Source organism: Thamnophis elegans, chromosome 2 (assembly GCF_009769535.1).
Source record: "Thamnophis elegans isolate rThaEle1 chromosome 2, rThaEle1.pri, whole genome shotgun sequence".
Classification (NCBI taxonomy): Eukaryota; Metazoa; Chordata; class Lepidosauria; order Squamata; family Colubridae; genus Thamnophis; species Thamnophis elegans.
Window position 1 is genome coordinate 102,311,039 of NC_045542.1, and position 19,612 is coordinate 102,330,650.

Genomic DNA, 19,612 nt, shown 5'->3' on the forward strand with positions numbered 1-19,612 from the left:
GTGTATAATATTTTAGCAGGCTTTTGTAACTGCAATCACCCTTGTGCCAGAGGAGGGGAAAACCATGCAGTTCCTGGTGTGGCAACCAAGAGTTTCTCCCTGATGAAGTTGCATCATACTGTTTTGTGGTTCCCCATATTGTCCAGAAGGTTCCGGCTCTCCTACAACATCAAGCAGGAACAAAACAAAACAAAACAAAATGGAATTCTTCTCACTTTGCTGACTATTTCAAGTGTAGAGGCAGTGCAGTGGGGTATATTTGGCTGATGAGAAGGATCTTCTGGAACTGTCAGGGGACTGTAGGCATTTTCATTTCATAATGTGTAGCAAGGTATATTTGTTGCCATATGTGCACTAGTAAATAGGCACAAAGACCAGTAACCTGCTCAAGACAAATCTTAAAAACAGGCATTTTTTTTAAAGGATGCCACTTGATGAATTATAGCATTAGACTTTCTTTTAATTCTTCAATTGTTGCAACCACTTAAAATAATTCCAGACATGAAATGTACGCTTGTAGGGTCATCAGAGGTACTTTGTGGGGTCTGAGCTTAGTGGCAGATATTTTAACAGCCATTATTGTGAAGCAAAACATTTTCACTTCCCCAGAGCTCAAGTACGTGGGCACCAAAGACTGTTGTTAGGTTTCTGCACAAAGCCTATGAAGAAAAACTTTGGCTATCATCTTCATGGGTTGGTTTGGCACACAGTGCTGCCTCCACTAGGGTGGACAATATTCCTTAAAGTTCAGAAGAAAAGAAACTGAAGAAAAAAGACTTCATCTTTGTCTAAGCCATCTCTCAATAATTAGCTTATCTTAAAGATTGGATACTGCAGAGCTAGCAACTGAAGACTTCATCATGATTTGGGGAGTAGAACAGCTCTTAAAATAGCTGATATTGGTTTTTTTTTTCCTAATTGGAAAAAGTGGGGAAGCAGGGAAATAATTAACAGGAGCTGCTGGATTTAAACCATAATTTCATTCTATCTTGCTATTCATTTTTAAAAAGATTGTCTCAGTTGCTTCATCCTCCAACCTTAGATGGATTATTGGAATGGTATACAAAAGGATCTTCACACCCTCTTCTTTCTGCCCTGCTTGGTTTTCAAGTCCTCTTTAGAGAATAAGTAGTTTAAATGAATAATGCTGACCTTAACATTCAAGTGATATCCACTGCATTTGCGTACGTTTCTTTCTTGGCTGACAATAAATACTATAATCTCTCAGGGTAAGTGCTTTGAAATCAGATGTTGAAAGATCTAGATTAAATTGTTTAGGATGAAAATAATTCATCATTGATTGGAGATGGGATCCACCTACTGAAAGGCAGAGATAACAGTGGCCTTGGAAAACTCATAGTAAATTGGGTGGAATGATATTGGGGTGATCTTGTAAGATTACTTTGAGTCTGAAAAGCTACTGGAATTGGCTGAAAGGTTTGCTAGGTTACAGAATCAATTTGGCAAGATGTCTCCATTTTTTCGGTTATAGTGATCGGTGTTGTTTCTGCAGTTTTCATTATTGGAATGGGAAGGTACGTTATTTCAGACAAAATAGTATCATCAGTATTGTTGATTAAATACTTTTAAAACCATAATAAAAGTCCTTCACAAGAGAACTGACAAAGTCTCCCAGAATTCCACAGATTCAATGGAAAAATAAAACCATGGGGCCATGTTCTTTGTATTTGGCCAACAGCTCAATGAGTGGAAAGGGGAACAATGAATCAAAGCTCAAGAATGCTCCCTGTGTGGAGAAGATCACGGTGGTCCATGCTTCCCCTTGTCATCTCAAAGCTCTCTTTAGCACAATCTGCTTGTACAGACACACTGGAAAGGCAAGGATTGATGGAGGAAAAGGATTAAAAAAAAAACCAAGAACAACTTCTGGATTTCTGAGTAAAGAAAGCAACAATCCTCATGAGTGAATGCCAAGGTGCAGCCAAAATTGATGGGACTAGGCAGAAGTCATCCTCTAGCAAGTCTGGAGGGGATGATGATGTGCATAAAATAAAAAGGATGGGTTAAGCTCAATGGGCGTTTCAAAGGCAAAATGCCAAGGGCAGCGAATGGTGACTTGCAGTCAAATAGAGAAGGAGTAACTGCAAGCATAACAAGATCTTCAAGGAAGGTCTAAAAGAGGCCCCTCTGCCACAATCCGAAGTGTCTTCCTAGAGAAACAAGAGAGGAAGAGAAAGAGAGAGAGGTTTCTTTAAGGATACTTGCTTTTGCTGAAACTCGCTATATGTATTTTTAGATTTTGGTTTGTTTTTTTTAAGCAAAATGTTCATGCAAATAAATTTGTGCATTATCCAAGGCCTTTTCTTCTCTATTTCTTGTTCTATTAGAACAGCTTTGAATATCTAGGATTCTGGAATAAACTTAGTTTCATAGATTCATTAGCGGGAAAAGATAAATTGTACTGATAAAGAACAAAGCACAATGAGGTTAAAAGGACATCCAGACCAATGTTAAGAAAAGTTAAAATTCATGCCATTTTTTTGGCAGCATTTTATTTAAGAATTAATTTTCAGAGGTTCTTTCAGTGGCCTTTTATCATGTATACACACAATAACTCATCAAAATTGCATTGGTTGCAGGCATTACTATGCCTCTTGTCATGCACACTTGTTTTCTCTTCTAGTCTATTATTTTCTTTAGAAAATAGAAAGAATTCACAAGCAGGAAAAAGAGAATAGCTGTATTAGTGGTTCAAGATAACCTTCATTCTGTCAGTTTTTAGTCATTTAGTCATTTATTTGACATTTATAGGCCGCCCTTTTCCCTGAGGGGACTCAGGGCGGCTTACAATTTGTAGGAAGGGAGTGCAAGACAAACACAAAAAGAAAATGTGGAATATAATAAAATAAAACAATAAAACACAACATTCATTCAACATTCGGGTGGGGCGAGATTAGGGTCTTATCCCCAGGCCTGACGGGATAGCCAGATCTTGAGGGCTGTGCAGAAGGTCTGGACGGTGGTGAGGGTACGAATCTCCACGGGGAGATCGTTCCAAAGCGTCGGAGCTGCTACTGAGAAGGCTCTCCTCCGCGTAGTCGCCAGTCGGCACTGACTGGCGGATGGAATTCGGAGGAGGCCTACTCTATGCGATCTGATGGGACGAAGGGAGGTAATCGGCAGAAGGCGGTCTCTCAAATAGTCAGATCCACTACCATGGAGGGCTTTATGAATGGTAAGTAGCACCTTGAAGCGCTACTTGAAGTTAAAAGTGAATATTTTCTAAAGGCAGAGGAACAATCAAATGTATTTAGAACCACTGGAACCAGCTCTTTACAGCTTTTCCCTTTCATTTCCACCCTTTTCTTCATCTATATATTGGCCAAACCGGTAGTAGTGGTGGCAGGAGGCTCCGCCCACCCGCCCAGAAGTGTCACATGTGGGCGGTAGTAAAAAAATTGGCCCACCACTGATGTGTGTGTGTATTTGCATTAGTTATCGCTCCTTTTACTTACAGTTATGTTATAATCAAAACAGACGCGGGGACCCTTTCGGTAACGTGGCTTCTCTACTAGCTCACATTGATTGCGATCTCCTGGAGGAGCTTTGCGTCATCAAGCAAATGAAGCAGAAGATAAAGAACATGTGAAGATAAAATGATAAAAAGAAGATAAAAACCAATGTGAATTAGAAGATTAAAAAATAGGGTTATTTTATTCTCTATGATAAAACAATATTTTTTTTAAAAAAAGATTAAAAAATAGAATACAAATACTAACAGTGCCAAGCTCTGAAATGTATTCAAACTGCTTTCATTTCCACTGTTTTGCAGCTTGCCGGCAGACCAGGGGGAAGGGAGAGAGAGACTGGAAGGTGCATTCCGGATGATAAGAAGAAATGGTCTTGTGAGAACCAAGGACATTTCAGCCAGTGTTCACCAGATCTTCCCACAACAACACCTGGACACCTAAGTGGACAATGTGACCTACACAAATGGGGGAGAGGGTTGGCAGGATTCTATACTTTAATTCTGCTGAGTTGCCTGGGAATTCCCTATAGTGGGTTTTGCTTCAATCCGTGCCAAAATGATGTTCTCAATAAGGCTTTGCATTAAGAGATTGGATCGTCTCAACAGTGCCTGCTTGTTTGGGTTCGTCAGTCGGAACCTTGACAAACACATTAAATTATCTCCAAATATTGAACTGCTATTCCAACCTAGTTCTTGTTTTACATTTTCAAATAGGAAAATGTGATTGGTTTTTGTTCTTCCTTACTCTCTTGTTTTTGTTTTCCTCTCTCTAAAATCTGTAGCTGTATCAATGTAAATGGTAGTTGGTGGGAGGAAAAAAAATGTGAAAGTACTATTTTTGTAAAAATTCTCAATATCCACCATATTTAAATGGGCTCATATAGAAATAAAAAAAATATCTAAACAAGGAGTAAATAACATCTACCGGGCACTAGATGGCCTCTTTTTGGCTCTCTGGCAGCTTGTCATACACACAAAAAATGTAATGCATAAAAGTATATTGCTCAACTGATTGTTGGGTTGCCTTAACACAGGAATAGGAGAGCACTGGAAAGTAGCAATAGCAATAGCACTTAGACTTACATACCGCTTTATAGTGCTTTACAGCCCACTCTCAGCGGTTTACAGAGTCAACCTATTGCCCCCAACAATCTGGGTCCTCATTTTACCCATGTCGGAAGGAAGGCTGAGTCAACCTTGAACTTGGGATTTGAATTGTCAAATTGCAGGCAGCCAGCAATCATCAAAGTGGCCTGCAATACTGCACTCTAACCACTGCACCGTAACTCTAACCACTGAGCCACAAGTAGCTCTCTCCAGCAACTCACTGCGCTTTGGATGGAAAAAAGAGGAATGAAGAAGAAGTGTTCTCTCCTCCTTTTGAACAATACTACTTTTTCTTTTTACTAGATTCATTTTCTCTCACAAAAGATGCTTGAGAGGGAAGAAGGGAAAATGCTTTCCTTGCAGGAATCCTGATGTTGGGGAAGATGGATGTGTGTGCAAATATACATGAAAGCATAGCTCCAGTCTTTCAGTGCAGCTCTCTCGTTCTAGGCAGTTTGTTTTCAGCCTGATCTAAACTATATTTATAAACTTTATACAATATGATGTTAAAATTCTGCATGCAAATCCTACATGGCACTGAGGTTCTTCAGGTTCCTTCTTCTTCTTGGGTCTCCAGAGAAGTTCATCATTGACTAGTTGTCAACTAGTCATGACAATTCTGGATTACTTCTATCTGATGTAATGTATCTCTTGAGTATCACTGGCTATGGAAGATGAGTTGGAGAAAATGAATATGTTTATGGTCTGTTGTGGATTTTTCATAGACCTGTTTCGCTATTGCACGTATAATAGAAGAGAAGATATGTATCTTGAGCACTGATGTTACCTAGCTGGGTAATAAAATGTCTGCAGACAAACAACTAAGCTCAGCGAACACCAAGGAGTCCACTATTACAGGTATAGATTGTTGGACCAGATGCCCTTTGGTCTAAAATAATGTAGCTTGTCTTAAATTGTTACAAAATTCGCTTTTACATTTATTTACATCGTTTACAAAATTGTAATGGATTTGAGCTCAGATTATTGTAGTTTAAACTATTTGTGATAATCAGAACATCAAACTACTTATGGCAAATGTATCTCAAGTAATGTTTATAAAAAAAATACAACAGAAAAAACATCAGTCAATAATAGTCATACCATCTATTATATTGTGACTGATTTGGAACACAATTGATTACCAATACCTTTTATCTCTGCTTGGAGAAGTTTTGTGGATTCACACTGATTGCATATTGGCTTTTCTGCTACAACAAACAGAAGATTAGACCCAGCAAGCCTTTGTGCATGGAACAGCCTGGAGAAAAAGAAAGAGAAGAAGATGAAGTACTGCTATCCTATTATCCTACCCTTCATAATTTATAGAGTTGTGGTCCGCAAAGAAGTGCTTTGGGAGTAGGATTTTTTTTTCTTAGTAAAGAGCTTCAACTTCTGAAGCAACCATCATAGATACCTCATTCAAATCTATCTATCTATCTATCTATCTATCTATCTATCTATCTATCTATCTATCTATCTATCTATCTATCTATCATCCATCTATCTATCTATCTATCTATCTATCTATCATCTATCATCTATCTATCTATCTATCATTTACTATCTATCCACCATCTGTCATATCCATCCATCCACCCATCCATCATCATATCCATCCATCCACCCATCCATCTTTGTCTCCCATCTTGTTGAGGATGGAGAAGGTCATTCCCTACTCCTGTAGTTATAAGGACTGAGCTGAAGAATCAGTGTCTTACAATGTTTACTAACAAGAGGGGCTCTTTGAACTAACCTAGAGCAATTTCCACAGTCAATGATGGTGTTGTAGGTATAGTTAACAGAACTAAAATAGTACTGGGTTTGCTTCATAATGCAGCTGGTCTCCTTGGATTCCATGTTGTCTGCTGAAACATCCTCTGTTTGGACACATAGTACATATAATGAGTCGCAAATAAAACCATGAAATTTTTAAAAAAATCTTCCCTACATCGTCTAAAAAGCAGTTCATCTGGCTGGATTGACTTTGTCAATTTGTGCTTGTGCCAAATGCTACTTATAATAGGATGTATGGGGAATGTAGAAGAATGTACAGGGGAAAATTCAACAATTTATCTTATATTTCTCTTTTGCCTTACTATTTGTTTTTTCTCATCTACGTAGATATTTTTTATTTTATTGTAGAAGTATAACATTTTTTTTTATGTAGATACATATATTTTATTTTTATTGTAGAAGTATAACATTTCTCTGCTCAGTCTAGAGCATCGTTTCTCAACCTTGGTAACTTGAATATATGTGGATTTCAACTCCCAGAATTCCTTAGCCAGCATGGGTAAATCTAGATAAGTTTTTTTTCTATCAACCTTGTTATTGCTTTTTTGTTCTGCCATCCTCTACTAATCTACATTAAAGCTTGATGTGTTCCCTTGCCCAACTAATCCACCTTGTGAAATTGACTTACATCTGCTATTTTTTCCCCACTGCAGAAGGTCAATTTAGCAACTTATTGATGGCTCCACTCATTTTTTTTGTCATGAGAGATCAGATTTATTGGAGTATGCTTTGGTGAAGATTTATGTGTGCAGAGTTTATGTTTGTGCCCCTAAAGCCCCCTGAAGCTGCACTCATAATAACTAGGTCACAATCTGCTTCTCATGTTTAAAGAAGCAAAGAAGGGGGAAGCTTTTTAGAGACCCGAACCATTCAGTTGTAGCAAGCAAGCAATTTCAGTAACATATTCAGTCCCATGGTAATGAATGAGCAATTGGAAGTCAGATAACATTTAATTTTATTTTCACTTCCTATATTAATCCAGCTACAGGTAATTTATAATGCTTCCTCCTGCCACTTCATCTTTTGGGGGCTGAATTTTTTTTTTCAAATAGGGATTGTTACCTGTTTGAAACCAGCTGTTATAGGCTAATCCATACAAGAACTGCTGAAATAGAGACCTTGTGGAAAGAAATAACAATCAGGTGACTGTAAAAGAAAACAACTGCATGTCACAACACAAAATAGGTTCCTTGAATTAATTTTTTTTGACATCTTCAAGTCGAAAACAAAAAACTGTGAAAATACGAAAAAATATTTGTAGATTTCTAGGGAAATGTAAAAAAACCACAATAAAACGACCATTTTAAATAATCCCACTAATATTTCGGTAACAGGTTGTGAGATCTATCCTAGAATGGTTCATATCCTAGAATGGTTCATGTGTTGTTATATCATGTTCTGTAGCTTATCTCATCAAGTACAAGAGAAGAGAAGAAAAGAAAAGAAGAAAAGAAGAGTAGAGAAAAGAGAAACTCACCATGCAGCTGCTGAGCTCCACCAAGCCAGGTTCAAGAAATCTGCCATGGTTGGCTAAATATAAAGAAATAAAGAAGTATACTTTTAAACAGAACACAACTGTTACTAGGAAGGGAATGTAGTACTTGGGAAATCCAAGCCCAGTGAACTGCTGTTTCTTGTGTGTTAATGGTGTAAATACCAATCCCTAATTTTCTTTCATTAGTGCTGGGCTACTCCAAGTTTGAATTCCCTTGGATGATCAGAATGGCCAGTCTTGGTAAATATAGTAGGTGCCTATTTGAAGAGGACAACTATACAATCCAGATGTTATCCATGAGGCTTGTTACATCAGTGTTGCCCTTTTCTAACCACTATCAGTGCTTCATCACTTACACATTCACATGTATGGATTCTGGCTCTCATATAGTGCTAGACGTTTTGCTATATCTCTTCTGCAATGCTTCTCTTTGCCACCCCTCCCTTCTGGATTCCTGCAAGGTTATCAAACGCTTAATTAGTAAACCTGTAAATGACTCTTTTGTTTTACAGTGATCAGCCATGTCACTAAATGTTTGTATCCAGAAGGGCACTGTGGTGAAGCAACTTACTCTTAAAAACAATTGAATAGAAGGATGGAGAAGGAGTAGCAATAGGATCACTTGTGCAAGGTCTCATAAAATCAGAGAAGAACACAGGAAATTTGACCAGTGCCAAAAAAGGGGGACAGATGGAAGTTGGTCCTCCTGCCTAAAAAAAATACAGACTTGGCAGTTTGGCTTGGTCTACTAAGTTAATAAATCCATCCAAAAGCTGATAAAGTTAGTCTGGCACAATTTGTTTGTGACAAATATCCTTCTTTTAACTCAAGAGGGGAAGTAGCATGCATTCCTCCCTGCTGAATCTTTTTTGTCATTCATAGAGATTTTAAAGTTCTAGTTGTCTCAACTATCAGCTGAGACAACTAGAACTTTAACATCTCTATGAATGTATCCTCCTCAGTCAAATGGAGTGGCTTCCGATGTATATTTTTAGAGGGGGAGAAGGTTACCTTCTTCTTCCCCCTTCACTGGCTACTTTCTAAATTTAAATACCTGCCGTTCAGTGATGTCAAACATATTTACACCTGTATATGCAATGCTTCAATCCGGTAAGAGCTGATAGCATGGAATCCTGACTCACCACATAGACCCCACGTGGTGCACTTCCTGTGTTGCTTGGAGCTTCTGGAGCGCAGACAGATTGAAAGTCGTAGGATTCTTTCTGTGTGAAGAATGAATTGTTGTAGAGAGCAGACATCAAATGGGCATCCACTTCACTGAAGAACTTTCCGACCTGAATATGGAATAGGAGACAAGAACAATCATCAGTAATATCTACATCACGTTGCTGTTTGTAAGAATGTTATCAGTCATACATTTTATACATAAATATGAGAAAACAACAATCAGTGTGAACTGTACTAAGTAAACAGTCAATATTGGAATATTGAAAACTATAAGTTTGGTAATTACATAAATATCATTGTGAAATGAAGCAAATATCCCTATTTTTTTTTATAAGATAAAATAGCTCACCTGATATTTGTAGTCTTCTTGGTTGGAGATCACCAGAAATCCACCATCATCAATAAGCACACAAAGCAGATCCTGCAACATGGGAAGAGGGAGTGGGCAGCTGCAATGACATGGAGTGTTGCTGCTATATTGTTTTTGCTTAAGGAGGCCGCTGGCCTTCTTTTTTCTCCCTTATTTTATTGCTTCTTTGTGCTCCACATGCATGCACCCATCCGCTTCCATTGGCAATTCAAAGTGCTAATTTCAAAGTCCCATGTCTTGGCATTAAGGTATCCTCAGAGCTGTTTCTTCAACCCAACTTGTTTATTTACCTGGTAGAATTTCCTAAATATTCCCCAGGAGGCGGGGGGAGGGGCAGAGAGGTTCAAGGGCTTTGTTTCTCTACTCAGGTGCTTTTAAACACCCCTTTCCTTGGAATTTGTGCAGCTCTCAGCTTACCTAGCTCTAGGGTATTATTAAAAATTGAATTAAGAGAAATTATGAACCTTGAGTGCCCCATCTATCCATTTCTGTCATTTGATTTTAGATTTCTTGATCTATTTTGTGGTTGCAATTTTTTATATAATTTTTTAGTCTTGGGTATTGTACCATGCATATTTTATTGTTAATTCTTGCTGAAATCCACTGAGAGTAAATTGACGAGGAATGGAAGTTGACCTCTAGACTTGCATAGGAGGATAGCAACTCCTATATACTCCGAATGCACATCCCTACCAGTCATACACATCTGTCCAAACATGTTTCACATACCTTTAAACCTTCATTTAAAATAAAGTGCTCTCAAACTACATTTAAAATCCATTGGACTTCCTTTCCTAATTCAAAAAAACAAACAAACAGAAAAAACCCCAATCGACTTTTACAGTTGAACGATTCCCTCCCCCCTTTCCTATAATCTACTTTTAAAATGAATAGTTCTCCCCTCCCTTCTTTCATTTATTTTTATTGGTTAGCTGGCTGGCTGAATGATTTGCCGGGTTCGTCTACTGTGAAGCCAAGAGTATTTGTTGTTGAAGGCACAGGGTCAGGAGGAAGTATGTTTGAGAGCAGGAAGAAAGAAGATCATAAGTCACCATCAAATGAATAAGTTATAAGGAGGAACATTTTTAAAAGGCAGGCAAATGGTGGGAGCATGAAGTCTTTGCAACCTCCATCCAAGCAAAGATAGCAATGCCTGAAATGCACTTTTGGGGTTTCTTCCCCAAACCCCCAAAACTTTAACCTTAGACTGTCTACTGCCGACCTCACCCCATTCCTAAGAGGTCTTTAAGGGGCGTGCATAAGCACACCAGCGTGCTTACCATACCTGTCCTAATATTCCCTTGTATTCGTATTCACTTCATGTATTCATAATAAAATCTATACTTGTATCTGTTATCTAATTCATACTTGAAATAAATAAATAAATAAATAAATAAATAAAAAAAAAATAAAAAAATAAAAAATAAAAAAATAAATAAATAAAAAACCATTCTAGCCTATCATGGCTGGTTTTAAATCGATGAATCAATGGTGAGGTAGGGCTGGGTAAATAGGTGAAGACAGCACCATCATTAACCTTTCAGTCTTGGACATCGGTCACTGCCTGTCCCTTCTCCAGAAGAATGTTCTTTTGACATCAGATGGGTCCTGATCCTGTTAGCTTTCCATAAAGCCATCAAGACCCAAATGTTCTCAGTAGGACTTTGGATTCTGAATAGTTGCAGTTGACCCTCTGAGTGTGTATTAGTGTGTGATTGTGGATACGGGTTCCCTCTATCCCTTGACACAGGGGAATTTTCTTGGGATAAAGTTTCTGCTTTTAATGATTACAATTGGAGATTTGTAAGCCTTTCAGACCCAGACATGACTGTAGCAGCATAGGTGCCTAGCAAATAAATATATAAATAAAAGGTAAACGTAAAGGTTCCCCTTACACATATGTGCTAGTCATTCTCGACTCTGGGCGCAGTGCTCATCTCCGTTTCAAAGCCAAAGAGCCAGTGCTATCCGAAGACATCTCCGTGGTCATGTGGCTGGCATGACTCAATACCGAAGGCGCACAGAATGCTGCTACCTTCCCACCAAAGGTGGTTCCCATTTTTCTACTTGCATTTTTACACGCTTTCGAACTGCTAGGTTGGAAGAAGCTGGGACAAGTAAAGGAAGTTCACCCCGTTAAATAAGGAAGCTTATTACAGGTTACAGATGGCCTTTTTACTGAGCAAAAGCAACATCCTTATCTTCAACAGGAGACTGAGTATAAATTTCTCAATGTGCAATCCAAATAGCAAATGCCTACTGTACATTGTCAATTTGAAAAAAGAAGTATCCCATATGCAATTGGCAAGGTTTACATTTTTGCATTAGTTGATTTATGCAACAGATACATCAAAGTCCTGCTTTTGGGGGGGGGGGTGAAGTCATTGTCCTCTGCATCATAACATACCATTACTTTTGCAGTCCTACTCAGTATTTCCAGAAGTCAATTTTAAATTGCTTACTTTCTGAATTTTAAAAATCAAGGGGTTTTTTACATAGTCTCCTGGGTCAGAAGGAGTCATGCAGTGATGTTGCAGCTATTTACCTTGTCATTAGTATCACAGTCCATCTCACAGCTTGTGGAGAGGTCACACTGCAAACCAAAAAGAAAGGCAAGAAAATCTTAGCACTGATTTATTTAAATCCACATTATGTCTATAAATAATTCATAATCACTTTCTAACATTTCTATGGACTGATAAAAATAGAAAGGAAGGAAACATTTCCAAGAGAATTGCAGTGGTTACTCGCATTCTAGAACAGTAATGCTGTACTAAGTTATATATGAGGCATATTTCAATTCTATTTGGAAATGTAATTTTTTTTTCTGGTTGTGTTTGCCACCTTTTAAGATGTGATTTGCTAAGTAAAATACACCTTACTAGTGTTAAAAGATCTTTACTGGTTCCAGTTAATGTGTAGCAAAATTCAGTTTTTGACCAATTAAATTACTTTAAATGAAGATATTTGAAAAAAACTCCATATAAACATGGGAAGAGATGATCCTCCAACCATATTTATGATGGTTGCAGGATCACAGGATTATGTGATCACCATCTGCGATCTTCCCAGCTGGCTTTTGACAAGCAAAGATTGTCTTAACGACCACGTCAGGGGTGGGTTCCCGCTGCCACTACTGCCGGTTCGCTCAGTGACATGCCGCATGCACGCATGTTTGATGTGTGCACATGCACAGTGCACCAATTGCTCTGTGCAGGCGCGGAAGGCAAAACCAAGACAAAAACAAGAGAACCAGTTCGGGGGTGTGGCAGGCCTGGGTCACTGCCAGTTCCAACGACCCAGGCTGCCAAGTTACTACCGGTTTGGCTGAACCAGTCCAAACCGGTAGGAACCCACCTCTGGACCACATGATTCATTTATGTATAAATGGCAAGAAAAAAAATAGAGCAAGTAAATGAATTTAGCTGAAAATTAAGAAGAGGAAACAGAAAATTTATTAGTATTGGTGTAAATTTTTCTACACCTGCGTTCCTCAAAATTTCTAGGTTGGTGGCCTGGCACGGGGGTGGGTGAGTGGGTGGGTGGGGCAGGGGAAGAGGAGATAGTTTTATGTGAGGGGCAGGAGAGCGAGTGGGGCTGCAGCTGCAGCCACCCACTGCTCACCCGAGTGGGGCTGCTCTCTCTGGTGCTCGATGTTTGCCAGGTGGGGCTACGCATGACACGCATATGCTGGCTTGCCACTCATGCCACCCAGTTGCAAATAGGCCATGGCCCAATAGTGGGCTATAGGCCACAGATTGGGGAGTTCTATTGTACACTATAGATTACATGGCTTAGAAAATGTATATCTATATAGCAATAGCAATAGCAATAGCAGTTAGACTTATATACCACTTCATAGAGCTTTCAGCCCTCTCTAAGCGGTTTACAGAGTCAGCATATCGCCCCCACAGTCTGGGTCCTCATTTCACCCACCTCGGAAGGATGGAAGGCTGAGTCAACCCTGAGCCGGTGAGATTTGAACCGCCGAACTGCAGATAGCAGTCAGCTGAAGTGGCCTGCAGTACTGCACTCTAACCACTGTGCCACCTCGGCTCTATAGGGAACTGCGCCACCTCGGCTCTATATAGGGAACATTAACTATGTTTCTTACAATCATGAGACTAATAGAAAAAAAATGCCATGTTCACATTTATTAAAACCACCAAGTGTTTTATTTTAAAAAGAGTTAATTGTCTTGCTGTTGTGCTGTTTGGTTTAATATTCATCCATTTGTTTACACAGTTTTAGAAAACGCAATAAGTTTTAAATATGTGAATATACTTTTGATTTATATACCAGAAAGGTATCACACTATGAAGAATTATGAATGTATCAACATGGGGGCTGGAAAAAATAAACTAAACTATTGGACTGGCACATTAATCCCACATTTACTACCTTGAATAATCAATACATCTTTGCTTTCTTTTTATGAACTGATTTTGTAGCAATATAATGAAAAGATTAATATGGTACATGATACATGCTTAATGATGTGTTTAAAATTAAATTGAATGATTTTTGTATGTATTATTATTTATTTTCAGTAAGATTTATAAGGCCACCCAAATCAAACAGCATGGCTCTGGGTAAGCTAGAGCATAAAAAACAAGCAATACTCACCCAGCCTACAACTTTAATATAGATACAATGTAAAAATATAAAAGGGAAAATATAAAAGGCCACCAAGCCACCCAGACTATTAGGTTCAAACATATAATGTAGTACATTTTTGTTGTTTCCTTTTGTCCTTTTATTGCCTTCATATACTTTAATTTTTCCCTTCTTTTTCTTTTATTGCATATTAATGCAATATTTATTTATTTATTTATTTTGAAAACAGAAATTCTATAGCTCCAGCCATGCTGTTTTCAAAAATTAAAATCTTAGAATTGTTCCTAGGAACAAAACACACACACACACACACACACACACACAAACACTTTGATTACTTACTCTTCGTGTTTTTTGCTGATCTGTTTGATTGCTAGCAAGGACTTTAAATTTTTGTGTCCAGGCCTCCAAGTCAAGTTTTACTCCAACCACTGAGAAGGAGAAAGAATTTTATTTTTTTTATTTGCAGATAGAAAGTTTAATCTGCAGAATATGAATGCATGCACATTTGTTTATTGAGCTACATAGTTTTCATATTTTTCATATTTTTCTCAGATATAGCACACACGTATATAGAATTTGTGCCAGCTCAGAAGCAATAAATGAGCAGTATAGTGGCTTTCAAAACATTGATAACATTGAGTTTTAAAATCTATTTGTACATTTAAGTAATCTTATGAATTAGATTAGACTTTGTCTCTAGGCTAGCTTGAAAATCTCCTCTGTTATTCTTATATGGCATAATTCCATAAGGACACGAAGAGTTACACAACCTAGCACAAATTCTATATACATGTCAGCTATGTCCGAGAAGATACAACCTTATGTCCAACATAATTGCATTGAAGCTCAAATTTCAGAGCAGGTGAAAGAAAGATGTATCTGGAAATATGGAATGGTTGTAGAGTTCCAGAAAGCCTATGCTGAACTAAGGCAGGTTAGAATAGAATAGAATAGAATAGGATAGGATAGGATAGGATAGGATAGAAGATCTTTACCTGCTGGCTTCAGATGCCTCTCTGCTAGATTGAGTTCTACAGCTGTGCTAACTAGGATCCCAACAGGATTGCTCTCTGGCTCTGATCCTCTGTAGTTCGCTATTTAAAGAAAAGAAGGAAATAAATTAGCATTTTCTGATGGATAATACTGCATGACTGCTACAAGAAACTCTCTGGACTAGAAGAAACAATCTGATAATGGAGTATTTTTATGGTTTCATGAATAGTTGTCTTCCTGCCAATGCTTATTTTCCAATTCATGTTAACAACAAAATAAAAGAATCTGTTTCTTCGATTCTGCTATTTAGTAATTAAGGTCTTAAGCTATATCCATGGCTTCTACATTGTCACAAGTCTATCAAATTCTGATAACAAAAATTAAATAAGCACTATAAAATATAAATAAGGCACCAAAGCACCAAAGCAATTTATTTCCCATGATTTGATGACTGAATGCTCCCTTTCCCCACTCCTGACACATACACCTACATATCAGAGATCCTATATGGTAAGAGTTTTCTTATAGAACAGTGTTTCTCAACCCGAGCAACTTTAAGATATGTGGACTTCAACTCCTGGATTAAGCTAGCATGCAAGCCAGCTTGAACAAGAGTTTTGTTGTATTCTCCTGGAGCTTCATATTTCTAAAGACTATCCAAATTGAAAATACACCAAAACTGCCTAGCGATGTTCTGCAAGATTTTACTTACGATCTCGGTAAGGAGGCTTAAAGATGTAGCCTTTATTATCTAGGCTCCTTCGATAAAAGCTGGCATTGAAGGGCTCTCGGTCTTCTTCCCAATCTTCAGCAGCTCTTTCATAGAAATCAACCACACCCATAAAACATTATCAATTTCATTTTTCACAAACGAAGGCTCAAAATCAAATATATGCATAAAAATTCTAAAAAGTTTTTAAAGTGGCAGTCTGCTCTTCAGATGTCAAAACCTCAGATATTCATCAAATGTATTTCCTATAAATTTTTCAATACATAAATAAAACAAATATTTAACCCATGAGGTTATAAAATGGCAATTGGGACAAGTCTCAATGTCACTTGATGCTTACAGAATTGCTTTTTAAAAATGAATTGAGTTCTATCATTTCTTTTACAAGATTGCAGAGCAATCCCAATGTAAATCCTATTAACTTTTTTTTTTTACTGGGACAATAAAATAATTTTCATTTTGCATGAAGCTGAGTGCTTGACAAATCTATTATTTTTGTTTTTCCAAGCATATAAAATATCAGGATATTTATGAAGTCCCTAAAATGTTGCACTTGGTTTGGAAGTGTCACATAATTTTATTGCTTGGCATTTAGGCATTTAAGGCAAATCAGTAAGAATCGGGGTAGGTTCTGTCAGTCCCTACTGCCAGTTTGCTCATGGCTGTGACGCCCATCCGCAGTGCAATAAAAATTGGTCTGCACATGAACAGAAGCAAAAAACAAGATGTCGATGCCTACGGTGCCACCCAGAGAACTGGTTCAGAAGCATGGCAGGCCTGGTCCGAACTGGTCCGAACCAGTAGAAACCCACCACTGGTAAGAATACTCCTCTGAAGATGGTAGTTAACACCACATTTTTGGCTCTCCAACAGGATACAAGTTACAGTAATCTCATGATTTAGGACAGTTTTTCAATTTCATATCACATTCATGTCCAAAAGTAGTGGGGTGTTTTTTTGTTTTTTTTTGGTGGGAGTCCTTTTCTCACATTCTTGCAGAAACAAAATACTTGTTCACATCTTTAAAATACATATGGAGGAAATAAAAATGTTTGGCTTCATTAGAGGAAACTTTTTTTCAATGCTGTCTTTCTTCAGTGGTGGTCAGTCAGGGGCTCACCAATTTTCTCTCTCCTTTGACCTACTCAGAAGAATTTGGAAAGTGGCTTTGATATCAGGCAGTCACAAAATAGACCATACATGTAATTCTATGCTGATTTTCATGGATTGCAGAGACCAAAGGGAAGAAAGATTAATCTATCTCTACATAGATGTTTATAGATCACAATACCATAACAACAAAAACTTACTTGTTAGGGAAAACACGGGTGATGCCACCATCTGTGGCAACAAACACAGCTAGAAGACTATATCTGCAGTAAGATAGAAATCAAAGTCAAAATTTAGGAATAGGGTGGCATATCAAAATGTTCCCAACAATTAATGAAAACAAGATCACATGATAATGAATTAGGTTTTTTTGCTGCAAGAGATCAATGAGAAGCAGTTTATATAGCACCTGTACAAGCCTAGGTAAAGATGCAGCTGCTTTAAAAATTAAGAGAGAAATATTTCAAGTGTGCTTCTGAATCACCTCTTTGAAAAGATTTGCATAGCCCCATCTACCATTGATTTTAACATGGTCTCCAGGCCATGCAATTTAGCTTATATTAACACACCTGAAGGCTTCACATTGTCATGGAAAACTGCTTTACAAAAAGATGAAATTAATCTGCACTCAATTGAATAATTGAATAACACCACTAGCATGTCTCAGAAGTTTTATTTACGTGCTTAAATCTTGATTCTTCCATACTGTTTCCACCAGCTGTTGTGTAATTCCAGTGTCCAGGATAAGGTTGTGAAGAAGGAAGTTGTCACCTTAACAGAAAGAAGAAATGTTCCAAAACCAGAAGTTTACCTCAATAGCCACTAGAATTTCTCACTCACCGTTTTACTTGCAAAAAGGCAGTTGAAGGCAATATGAAACCTCTCCATTATGCCGTAATTTTGATTCAGGATGCCCTGATCTAAATTCTTAGCAGTATTAAACAGCCTTTTTTTAAAAAAGGTGTATATTTCTCAATGTTTTTGGAAACTCTTCTCAGTACTGGAAGTCAGCCAGCTCAGGTCTCTGGCTTTTCTTGCTGTTCTGAGTTGGAGATGGTATTTTTGTATCTTATGCACACAGAGGCAGATTCCTAGAGTATTGTCGTACTTCTTTTAGCCACACCAAGTGTAATAAAGAAACATGGTAGAACTACATTTCCATATTTGACAGATATCAAAGTGGATTGACCAAACTACTTCCCTAGGGAAATGTACTTTAACATCTAAAGAATACTTGATCAATATGTGTCCATAAAGGAAGGGAATGCCATGACTCTTGTTTCTTAGTTGCTCAGTTGCACTAATTTACACTGAGAAATCAGGCTGGCTATGTAATGTAGGGTTCGTTTTAATGAAGCACATCTTACAGAACTCTAACCTCTGATGAAATGTGACCTGGTTCCAGCCAGATCAAGCTTGAAGAAGTCCATGTGCCTATGATCAAATGTAGGGTTGGCAAGCAACATTATCCAATGACTGCATACTTTTTTTAAAGACAAGTCCCATCGATTCCATTTGGGCAAGCTGATTATTACATGTTCGGGGCTACAGTACAATTCTTAACTGTGGTGGCTAATCATTTATACCAGACATTTACAATCAAATATTCTCCAGAACAGGCTCCAGTGGTTGGGAATTCTGGAGGCTGTAATTCAATACATCTGGAAGTTGCTACAAAAGTTGAATTACATCCTTGTTTTATGAAATCCACCTTACCATAAGCTAACAATTCCCAGATACGAAAGAAACACATCTTAACACTTTATTTAAACAAACACGAAACTTTATTTAAATAATCTATTTTTGGCAACCTTTGCCTCACCCCCATCTTTAAAAGTAGATGTATTTATTTAATAATTCCATTGCTGCTTAGTAATGGATTTCCCTGGGTTCTTTCACTCACAAAACGTGAAGGCTTCCTTGAGATGAGACTTTTTGTCCACCACAGGCCTTTGGGGTACTTACATTGTTTGGAGTCAGGCGTCACCTTTTCCATGAGGGCAATAAAGTTTTCCAGGAATTCAGTGTTGTTATCCGACAGGTTGAGGTCTTTGCAATATTCTCTGGGTTACGAGGAAGATTTGTCGATTGGAAGGATGAAAAAGTTGCGGTTAGTTTTCTTTCTCTCAGAATTGGCCTAATCATGTGCTCAGCACAGGTGAAGCAGCTACTCAAACTAGCTGGGTATGGTTAAGACAATGAAGGTGGGAAATATGTGGAGTTATTTAATGAGTCATATCCTCACCACCACCATCTCAGCTCAGAAATATGGTTTTTGTTCAATGTGAATCTCATTATCGATATTTAGGGCTACTCGGCTTTTATTTTTATAGATGTCTTAAATCTATATATGGGTAGAGAAAGAAATGTATAAGAATCTAGTACGTTTCAAATATAATATCTGTAAAATATGTACTAGTGAGTCTTTGAGAGTTGGGGAGATTGTATGAATGGGTTTTATGCCATGGCTCACAATCTGCTGAGAAAGGCTATTAGTTGGCCTTTTCACACTGGTGTTACAGCACCTCTCAAGAGTAACCAGAAAGCTATAAAATAATACAAAGTCAATTTATGAAAGCGCAGGAGGAAGCCTTTGGGAATATATTGGCTATATAAAAATCGGTGTCATAACTCTTTTCTGTTATTTACTGATGTCATAAACCACCACCTGAATGGTTTCTTAATGCCATCTAAAGTATAGCACACAGCACTGGG

At 37.9% G+C, this 19,612-nt stretch overlaps 1 protein-coding gene across 1 annotated transcript in view; it reads right to left on the reverse strand.

Moving 5' to 3' along the window:
- Positions 1-2,042: 2,042 nt before the first annotated feature.
- Positions 2,043-19,612, reverse strand: part of CACNA2D2 (calcium voltage-gated channel auxiliary subunit alpha2delta 2) — a 583,233-nt gene continuing 565,663 nt past the window's right edge. The window contains exons 25-39 of the mRNA XM_032210871.1: positions 18,863-18,960; positions 17,578-17,668; positions 17,098-17,160; positions 15,770-15,873; positions 15,060-15,158; positions 14,404-14,492; positions 11,990-12,037; positions 9,424-9,495; positions 9,029-9,181; positions 7,869-7,921; positions 7,454-7,509; positions 6,351-6,474; positions 5,746-5,855; positions 3,477-3,565; positions 2,043-2,171 (exon numbers count right to left, since the gene is read on the reverse strand). Coding sequence (XP_032066762.1) covers positions 2,043-2,171; positions 3,477-3,565; positions 5,746-5,855; positions 6,351-6,474; positions 7,454-7,509; positions 7,869-7,921; positions 9,029-9,181; positions 9,424-9,495; positions 11,990-12,037; positions 14,404-14,492; positions 15,060-15,158; positions 15,770-15,873; positions 17,098-17,160; positions 17,578-17,668; positions 18,863-18,960 — 1,378 coding nt within the window. The remainder of the gene's footprint in view (positions 2,172-3,476; positions 3,566-5,745; positions 5,856-6,350; positions 6,475-7,453; positions 7,510-7,868; positions 7,922-9,028; positions 9,182-9,423; positions 9,496-11,989; positions 12,038-14,403; positions 14,493-15,059; positions 15,159-15,769; positions 15,874-17,097; positions 17,161-17,577; positions 17,669-18,862; positions 18,961-19,612) is intronic.